This window comes from Emydura macquarii, unplaced genomic scaffold, assembly GCF_026122565.2.
Source record: "Emydura macquarii macquarii isolate MOO-44397 ecotype Brisbane River unplaced genomic scaffold, CSIRO-AGI_Emac_v2 contig_2994, whole genome shotgun sequence".
In the NCBI taxonomy this organism is placed as follows: Eukaryota; Metazoa; Chordata; order Testudines; family Chelidae; genus Emydura; species Emydura macquarii.
Window position 1 is genome coordinate 2,452,936 of NW_027133131.1, and position 10,166 is coordinate 2,463,101.

General features: G+C 57.0%; 1 protein-coding gene across 1 annotated transcript; it reads right to left on the reverse strand.

Annotated features, from left to right (window-relative positions):
* Positions 1–206: 206 nt before the first annotated feature.
* On the reverse strand, positions 207–3,252 carry ZBTB39 (zinc finger and BTB domain containing 39). The gene has a single exon (XM_067529678.1). It carries the CDS (start codon positions 3,224–3,226, stop codon positions 1,097–1,099), a length of 2,130 nt encoding a protein of 709 aa, XP_067385779.1. The 5' UTR covers positions 3,227–3,252; the 3' UTR covers positions 207–1,096.
* Between the last annotated feature and the right edge of the window lie 6,914 nt (positions 3,253–10,166).

Consider the following 10,166-nt stretch of genomic DNA (forward strand, 5'->3'; position numbering starts at 1 on the left):
CCAATCAGCACACAGATGCAGCCCATGTGACATCCTCAGGGCCATCCAGGTAGTGTACGTATTGTGTGGATGTGGCCCACATAACACACAGAGAGCTGCATGCGCGGCCCACAGCGGTAAATAGGTTGAGAACCGCTGCCCTAGACACTCCGACCCCCAGACTGCTGCGCTACCGACCCGGGCCCCAGTGGCATTAACGTGCTGCTGTAGGCCACAGAATCGCAGGACTTGGACGATCTGCGCTAACAACTTTTCTGTTCGGAGAACAAGGGGGAAACCAGCTCTGCTGCCAGCATTTGCTACGTGCTTCCCCTGGCTCAGTGACGTCTCCCCCCTCGACAATCACTCCTAGTTTATGGAGAGAGACCTCCTCCTTTCTCCAGAGAAGCTCTGCCCCTATTACTCCTTCATCTCCCTGTCTCCCAAATGTGACTTTCAAACTTCAGAAGTAGTACGTGAGAGGGTGGAGGGGGGGCTAATCAGCAACAGCAGCCCTGGCTCAGATGGGCTGCTAGGGTGGCCCACACCAGAAACAGCAGCTAGCTTCAAACAGAGAACAATCCCCCTGCAGAAGTTGCACTAATAACCCTTTCTAGCATCAAGTTGATCTCCTGGAGCATCCCCCGCTGCCTGCCAACCCCTTCTCCCGGCAAAGCTCCAGTGACGCCTAGAAGAAAACCAACCAGTCTTTTTGCGTCCACTACCTTCCCATCCCAGCTCTGCCCTTCTCTACTGAAGCTGGGTGTCAGGATCCATAGCAGCATAAATCTGTGTGTGATCTCAAACCCGAGGGAGGCCAGGCAAGGGTTACCCTGGTTGAAGGAGCCCGTTGTCCATTTATTAGATCCAAAACCCGGCCAGAAATGCCAGCCCACGGACTCAGTGGCCTCTAACAGGACCGGAGGTAAGAAAACAGAATGGGCTTCTTGACTTAGCCACATGCTGTTAATTTGCAGGACGCTGATGGGAAAATCCCAAGGCAAGGCCAAAAAACAGGAGAATTCCGTCCACGATGTCTGAGCATTAAACTTAAAAAAAAAAGTCACCACTTTGTAATCAGCCTTTGCTCCCGCGCCCCTCCCCCAGTGCCGCCCAATCAGCTGTCTGTGTTTTTCTCCGCGTCTTTGGAATGGATAATGTACATGAACGTCTGTTCGATGGTGAAATCGGGGGGCAGGCTGCCTTTGTGGACGCCTATGTGCTTGCTCATGAGGTTTAAGGTAGAGCTGTAGTGTCCACACACAGTGCATCGGTACATGAGGGCTCCCGAGTGCGTCTTCAGGTGGCACTTGATGGTGGAGCGGCCGCGGAAGAATTTGTGACACACTTTGCACTGGTAAGGCTTTTCTCCGGTGTGGATCCTCCGGTGGTAGTTGAACTCGCTCGTGTGGGCAAACCTCTTCCCGCAGACCTTGCAGCTGTACTTACTGTTTCCTGGCTGGTTCTGCAGAGCCAGGTCCTCGCCCAGGAATTCCTCAGGCAGCTTCCTCTTCTGGAAGGCTTGCTGCTGGAGCCGGTCTCCGAAGCTGGGCCGGACGACGTCCAGGCTGCCGCCACACTTGTGCTGGCTGACGTGGTAGCGGTAAGCTGCTTCCAGCTTGAAGCTCTGGCCGCAGAAATGGCACCGGAAGAGGGCCTCCTCCAGGCTCTGATGGACGGCCATGTGCTTCTCCAAGAGTTGTCGGTCCACAAAGCTGTTAGCGCAGATGGAGCAGGAGAAGACGGAGATGCCCAGGTGGGACAGGGTATGCCACATCAGGCTGCAGAGGTTGAGGTGCCGCTGGTCGCACACGCCACACGTTTGGCCTTTCAAGTTCACGTGGTCCAGGATGTGGCCCCGGACGGTGTGGAAATCTTTGGCCAGTGGCTTCCCGCAAGCGGTGCATACTAGCTCAGAGCTGGGCCCCCCGCCAAATAGGTTGATCTTGCTGGGCAGCGGATCGCTGGGGTGGACGATGATGTTGTTGTCGAACACCCCCTCTCTCCGGTGGAGGGTGAGCTGCCACTGGGTGAAGAACTTGGTCTCACACATGTCGCAGGAGAAGAGGAAGATCCCAATGTGGGACAGGACGTGGGTGACCCTGGAATTCCGGTCCTGGAAGTGGGTCTCGCAGACCTTGCAGTTACCGGTCAGCAGGTCAACGTGGTCCCTCGCATGCTGGCGGATCAGCTGGATGTTTGGTTCCAGGACCTTCTTGCACACCTGGCAGGGCACGGCCTTGTTCTCCCGGCTGTCGTTCTCAAAGGCCAGCTCCTCCTCGCTGTCATCGCTCAGCTCGATCACCTCCTCCACCGGGCCCAGCTCTTCGCCGGCATCTTCGAAAGGCAGCCCGTCTGCCCCTAGGTCCTCCAGCTGCAGCTCGTCCATCTGCCCGAAGCCCTGGTCTTTGGAATGGTCGCTGTTGCTGGGGCAGGAGTTGCTCCCAGTGGAGATGTCCAGGGAGGTGTCAGCAGTGAAAAAGCTGGTCTTGCTGTAGTCCCCATTGTTCTGGATCTTATAGGGCTGGCAGGAGCTTGCGGTGGTTTGAACGGCCATGTTTACGTTGCCCAGGCTGGGCTGAGACACCGCGTTGGTGGCAGAAGCAAACTGCCCCGTCAGTTCCTGCTCGTCCGTCTTTGGAGGCGATTGATGCATCAAGGGCAGGTTATGGCCAGCTTCACTCAAGGGATTCCTGTCATCCTCTTTGTAGCCACCTGCCATTTCCCCATGCAAGAGGCAGTTCCGCTCAGGGCCAAAGTGTTCCCCACTGCTCCGGAGTTCACCCAGGGAATGGTTTGGTTCTGTCGCTGTGCCGCTCAAAAGACCTGAACGGCCTTCAGCTGAGGGCTGCTTGGTCATAGCTGAGCTCTCCAAGTCGGGGAAGGTGGAATGACAGGCCTTGAGCAGATCCTCCATGCCCAGCCTTTCCGCCACCTCGTATATGACGCCCACGTTGATGAGGTCCGTGAAGAGCTCCGAGGTGTAGACGAAGCTCAGGATCTTCTCAAAGTTGGCCGGCGTGATGAAGTCCACCACATAGGTCCGGGCAGCGTCCAGTCCCGTGTTTAGGAAGAGGTTCTGGAAGTAGCCAGCCGCACAGGCGAGCACTGCTTTGTGTGCGGCAAAGGAGCGGCTCCCCACCACGATGGTGACGTCGCACATGGTTTCCGACAGCCTGCACTTGTTGAGTTCCTTCAGCAGGTTGTTGGGGTGATCGGTGCTGTGTAGTTTGATCCTCATGCCCATCTTAGCAGTTGCTCAAGAGTACCTCCTCCTGGTCAGCTCCTTATTCATTCATTCGTCAGGTGCTTAGCATCCAGCAGCTGGCAGGGCAAAGGGCTCTAGAAAAAGGAAAACGCGAGAGTTTAAACTTCAGACTCATTGCTGGTTTGGGGTGAAATGTCCCGGTACGTTTCACGCTTGCGTAAGAAACAGCTGCCTTGTTGGAGATCGTCTCTTCAATTACCCGTTCAAAATATGGAGGGAGGTGAGGTGCATGTCACAAATGAAAGGACAGACAAAAGCGACAGCGTCCTGGCTACTCCCCTAAATGGGGGGGTGTAATCTGGCCTAATGATTATAATGTTGGAACTTGAGAGCTCCTGAATTCTATATATAGATAGAAATTCTTTACGTTTTTAAGACCAGGTTAGAGACTCACGTGTCAGGGATGGTCTCAGTATCCTTAATCTTGCCTCGGCGTAGGGAGGGAAGTCCTTTCGAGGCCCCTTCCAGCCCTACATTTCTATGATTCCATTCCATGTACGTTCGTCTGCTACCCTCATCACTGTAATTTCTGAGACCTGGTCTACACTTCAAAGTTAGGTTGACATAGGTTAGGTGCTCAGGGATGTGAACAATTCATGCCTCTGAAAGCCATCAAGAATCCTGCCTCTTGGAGCGGCGGACCGCCTACAATGACGGAAAACCACCTTCTGTTGCTGTAGGAAGCGTCTACACTACGGTGCTACAGTGCCGTCGTTGTGCTCCTGTACCACTTGCAGTGTAGACATGGCTTGAGGGTCTTCCAGTCCTGACATGACTAGTCCTGAGTTTCATTGTGTACAATTTAGAAGGCATAAAGACACCAATGGAATAAAGAAGCAGCAGAGGGTTAAGGATTTCTTTTTCCCCCTCTTGCAAGGGGCATATACTAGACTAGACATTATTTCTAATGCCTTGACTACACACAAACTGGCTCTGATGTCAGTCAAACCAGTTCAACTTCTGTACGTCGACAACACCCAAGGAATTACAACTATTCTTGTCTTGAGGAGATCCAAAATACCTCTGGGCAATTCACACTTCACCACCAGAACTGGGTGGAAGTAAAAACAGAAGAACTGCCACCCCAGAACAGACTAGTGGTGCAGCTAGCTAGCCTGGTATCCTATGTGAGGTTCACAGAAGAGTGTGAAAAGCTTAGAGCAGGTTCTCTCCTTCACTCTAGTCCTTTTCTTTGCGTATAAGGGGCTCTCTGTCTCCCAGCTTCTTATCAGTTCTGGAGCAGCCTGGTTAGCTACCTTTACAAAGGTAACTATCGCCTCCTTGCATCACAACCTTGATTGCAGATGCCTACCTCACTGGCTGCGCACTAGGCCTCTAGGTCTCTTCCCGCTTGCAGCTCTGTAGCTTCCTTCTGCCCACTGAATATCTTCAGACCCCCCCACACATACTAACCTTCGTTTGCCAGGTTGGGTCTCATTTCAGGTCATGCCCTTCGTTCTAACCTCTCGAAATCCCTTTGAATTCTGGGTTCTCACTGGCAACACCTTTCTATGTCGTATAGCCTGCCCATGGCTCGCCTGCCCTCTTTCCAGACTATTATTAAAGAAGAGTGGACTTGTGAACCCAATCTCTGCAAGACCCAACTAGACCACTCCAACTTGGCCGGCACCCTCTTTTCCGTTTACGAGCCGTTGGACAGCTTTCAAAGTGGACAGACTACTCAGGACTGAAACGTCTCCACGGCAGCAGCATGCTTTGTACCGCGGCCCTGGCATCTTAATCTCCATTTTCCCAGGACACCAACAGAGATAAGATCCAGATCCATTCCAGAGCGGAAGGTGACCGGGGGAAGCCCAAGGTCGCTCCAGTTTATAAGCAGCGAAGATGTCCCAGTTTGCAGACTCTTAGCAAGCGGGGGCTGATATTCTCTTAAATAGGGAATCTTGGAAAAGGAAAAGAAAAGCCAGTCTGATAAATAATGGACCAGGGAAAGGGTGAGATAACGGGGGCTACTCTGTCTGGATCTCAGAGCATGCAATGCTACCCCTGAACATAACGGGGTACGGTCACCCCACGCCTCATTAATTTTTCCTATAGAAGTTGCTCCTCGGGCTGGGTGTAATTTGGGTGTTTTACCACGTCCTTGTCTTCACTCTGCTAGAGAGTGAACACCCCCGAGGCCAAAGGAGGGGGGTGAGGTCCCCAGGGTACAGGGGGGATGGACAGGGGTGGGGAGGGGGGGAGGGTGAAGGGGGGCTGCCTTCTATCACGAGGGGGCAGGAGGACGGGGTGACCCACCGGGGCTCTCCACATTGGTGTATATGTGCGGGGGGGCAGGGGGACCACGGGCTCTTCTCCATCACGGGGGTGGGGAGCAGGGGGGGAATGGATGAAAGGGGGGAAGGGCCGGGGCAGGGGAATGGGGCCAATCGCGGGAGGGGGCAGAGAGAGGAAAGGGGCAGCCCCCGATACAGGGAGGGGGCTCCCCAAACGCCAGGTAGGGACAGAGGCGAGAGGCGGGGGGGGGGGTCCCTTGTAGGGAGAGAGAGAGGTTTTTTTTGGGGGGGGGTCTCCTACAGGAAAGGGGGGGACAGCAGGGGGAAGAGACGCCTCCCATGTGTGTGTGTGTGGGAGGGATCCCCGACAGAAAGGCCGAGTCCCCTGCAGCGGGGGGGGGGGAAGATGGGGGGCCCCAACACCAGAGGGGGGAGCAGGGGGGGTCCCGGTACGAGAGAGGGGGTGGGGCGAGATGGGTCCCCTGCTCCGGGAAGGCGCAGGAAGGGGGGGTCGCTATACCGAAGGGGGGCAGGGAGGGGTCCCCGATTTGGGGGGCGGGGTCCCCTGGGGGGTGGGGGTCCCGTCCCGGGGGGGGGGCGGAGGGGGGGGTCCCCCGTGGGGGGCGGGGCCCGCGGCGCCCCTTACCCGGCCGGCTCCGGGCACCATCCCCGCTCGGCTCCACACAAAGGCTCCGACCCCCCCCGCCGACCCCCCGCTCCGTCCGCCCGGCCCCGCCGAGGAGGCGGCCGCGCCCGGCCCGGCAAGAGGCTCCATCCGGCCCCGCCGAGCCACCCGAGCCGCGCCCGCCCGGCCCAGCGCCGCCCCTGGCCCGGAGGGGGCACTGCAGCCGGGAGCGGGGGCGGGGGGAACTGGGGGTCAGGGGGTGGGGTGGGGTTAGGGGGGTCGAGGGAGCTGGGGGGCAGGGGATGGGGATGGGGTGGGGTTAGGGGATCAATGGGGCTGGGAGCAGGTGATGGGATGGGGTTGGGGGGCAGGGGAGCTGGGGGGCAGGGATGGGGTGGGGTTAGGGGATCAGTGGGGCTGGGGTCAGGTGATGGGATGGGGTTGGGGGGCAGGGGAGCTGGGGGGCGGGGGATGGGGTGGGGTTAGGGGATCAATGGGGCTGGGAGCAGGTGATGGGATGGGGTTGGGGTGCAGGGGAGCTGGGGGGCAGGGGATGGGGTGGGGTTTTAAGTTTAGTGGGGGGAGCGGGGGGGCAGGTGAGGAGGGAATGGGGGGCAGCTATTGGGGAAGGAAGAGGGTTTGGGGAGAGCTGGGGGGCAGGTGCTAGGGAGGGGTCATTTAAGAGGAGGACCTGCTGAGAGTCCAGTGTCTCTCCCCCCCGGACTCCCCACCCACAAAGCAAGATGGGGGACGCTGTGGGGGAGGGATGGAGCCGGCGGGACATGGGGCAGCCGGGGGGGGGGGGGAGGACAAGTGGGTGCTGGAGACAGTGAGAGCGCGGGCGGAGCAGGACGCCCCTGGCGGGAGGGGCCACCCCTGGCCTGGCTCTTCGGGGGCCGGCAGGGGAGCGATAGCTACAAACAGCTCCCAGGCGATGGACGGGCCAAGTGCTGAGGCAGGAACGTGTTCAAGCGAGGAGGGGCAGCACCGCTCCTGGTCCGGGGGGCGGGTGGGGATCCCAGCCACGCCCGCTGGAACAAGGGGGGCTCGGGGAGGCGTCGGCTGCAGCTGCCGTATTGCACCTGTCCTCTTGCTGCCAGATGGTTGGGCCGAGAGCATCTAAAGTAATGTGACTTTTGGATCCTCTCAGTTACACGAGACGCTCTCTGCATCCCTGGCCTGCCTCTTGGAGCTCTGCCCCGGGCACTGGCTGCATCCAGGAACCAGAGTTTCCCCTGACATCCGCTGGCCTGATCCTTGGTTTGGCAAACCCCCCCTTGCAGACTTGCTGCTGGCCCGTTCCCACGGGATTCTTCCTCTGGCGTCGGAGCTGCAGGAGGAAGGAGGCCAGCCCGGCTGCACTGAACAGCCGAGTGAGGGCAGCCGGGCTGGTAGCAGCAATAGAAGGTGCTTATCCGAGTCCATATAAACCTCAGAGCTAACTGCTCTCGCCTTCCAGAGGGAAGCCTGGATTTTAAAATGCAGTGCCCCTTCTCTGAGTTATGCACGCAAGGCCGATTAGTAATACCCGAGGCGTTGGGCAGGCTGGGCCCAGGGCCTTTTCCTGCTAAATTACTCTGCCCATGGATCTGAATTTTGTATTGTTTAGGCTTTTGGTAGTTAACTGCTTCTGTATTGCACCCCTCCGAACTTCCAGGGCAGCCGCAGGGAGCTTCCCCTGGTGACAGGTGTCTCAGCTATCCCCCGGTGGATAGAATGGCCGAAAAGCCATCCTTGTGGCTTTTTAGAATTTATTCCGGCTCCTTGACAACCATGCTTAAATGAAAAGATGACGGGGCAGGTTCTCTGCCTCGTCCCCTGCCCCTTGGGAGCAGAAAGCATCCCCAAAGTCTCTTGGTGGGGATTCCTTTGGCATCGGGGAGTCCCCAGCAGGCAGCTGGCACAGGGGCCTGGTCCAAGTACGCTGTTGTCTGGCTCTCCCCAGTAGCTGGGGGCTGTCGCCAGCTGACACAAAACAGAGAAGCTCCTACGTATTGTAACCAGGAGCCAGGGCAGAGAATCCCGGAGCCACACCTGGTTCTTCCGCTGCTGTTGCAGGGAGGCAGAGAAGATGCCTTGATTGATCTTATGGCTACGGCAGCCAGTCACTTCCAAGGACCTGCCCACACCCCCAAATCCAGCTGGGCTCTTTGCAACAGAGATAGATGCTGCAGCTGGAATTGAGGGGCTGATTCTTCTGCTGATGCCCAAGTGGGAATCCAATCCAGCTCGTTCTCGGGGAGCTCCATGGGCTCTGCCCAGATTGCATCAGTAACACAAATCCACGACTCAGAGACACAACAGGGCCCGATATAAAGAGGAAGGAGGGGCTGTTTTCCCAGACCTGTTTTCCCGGACCCTCATTACAACGGTTCAGTTAACGATGGCCCGTAGCCATTTCCATTAGTCACCTCTGCTCAGAAAAATTCAACCTGGCTCTGAAATTTCCAGCGTCACCTCTTAGTGGATTAGAGGAAAATGGCAGTTTGAAGGAGGATCGGGGGGTGTGTGTGTGTGTGGGGGGGGGGGGGGTGTTAAACCGAAAGGCCTGGCGCAGAGGCAGTCAGTTAGCAAAGTTGAGAGAAGACTGGCAGTGCTGTGAACTTCCAGGAGCTGCAGCGTGAAGCGTAACAGGTGGATACTAGTCAACTAAGGGGACTGGGTGGGAGGTTGGCATAAACAGCAGACTGAGCTGAGATCAAGACTACGGCCTAAAGGAGCACATGCTGGGGTGGGACTGTGAAAACCTGGGTTCTCTTCCTGAGCGCTTCCGCTGACCTGCTGCCTGGCCGTGGGTGAGTCCCCGTGCCTCAGTTTCCCCAGCTGTAAAATGGGGCCGAGGCTAGAAATAGGTTGCTAGCTTGCCTTGTCGAACAAAGACATTGGTGTCCCTCTGAGAGCCCTGGATCTGCAATGATCCAGGCATGACGCATGTTGAGATCTCTGTATAGAAGAGCAGGGAATTATTATTATCTGGTCCGGGCGTTCTAGGCTGCTGCCATTTTGGATTTAAACTGCTCCTCCCGCTTTGGAAGCGCAACGATTGATTGTGTCTGCACCTCTCTGCGGGGCAGGGGAAAGGGATTCTTTGGACCCCCCCCCAGACAGCGGCTCTCGTTGCTGGCAGTGTTGACTTTGTGCCTGTGAGACCGACACGGCGCTTATCCAACACCACGGCGATGGGCAGGACACGAGAGCCTGAATTGACTCACAGCAGTTGCTACAACTCCCTGCTCCAGCTGCTGGATTTTCAGTCAGTACAAGCTGAGCTAACGGCACATAGCTAATAGATTATGTGACCTCCTCTGCTCCCATGGGTCCAGCTCACGCTTGGATTTATCCCATCCTCACGCTGAGGACAAGCCCCAGACCCTCTCAACTGGAGATTGGGGCCCCGCGCTGGATGGAGTGGGAACCTGAACGCTCATTGCTGGCGTGCTTTTCCTTGTTATCCTTTCCCCATAATGTTTCCTACCTGCATAATTTCCAGTCCAGGGGACAAGGCAGCCTATACAGAACCATGACAACAGATGCAAAACTTGCGGACGCTCTCCACTGCTGTGATGATTAATACCCACTCGCACGGTCCACGGCTTCTCTATCTGCCTATCCCAGCATGTGGCGTGCCTCATCCGGTGCACTGAAGGCCCCACTAACACACAACGGGGGGTGGACGCATGCAGAAAAAGGATAAAAGGCAAAAGCGCCCAATCACGTGTGGGCGAACCCTTTTCCCAGAACGATCCGTCCGTATCCGCCCTCTCGGTTCCTCTCCTCGAAGAGCGCAACCCCTTCCGAAGACGAGCCCAGGAGCGTCAGTTCCTACCTGTGCTAGATGCTGGAAAGCACGGACTCAGTAAAGACACCGGATTTATGGCTTGTTCCAAAAACCTGTAACCCACTAATCCTCCCCCTTGAATGAGCTCTCACAGCACGTTAGCTGCTTCTGCCTAACGAGCTGTCCGACTTTGTACTTGGCCGTGACACTCTGAGTACCTTTCCCAGCCCTGAGGGAGAGCGCCGCCTAGCACGAAAGCGTGTCTCTTTCACCAGCAGA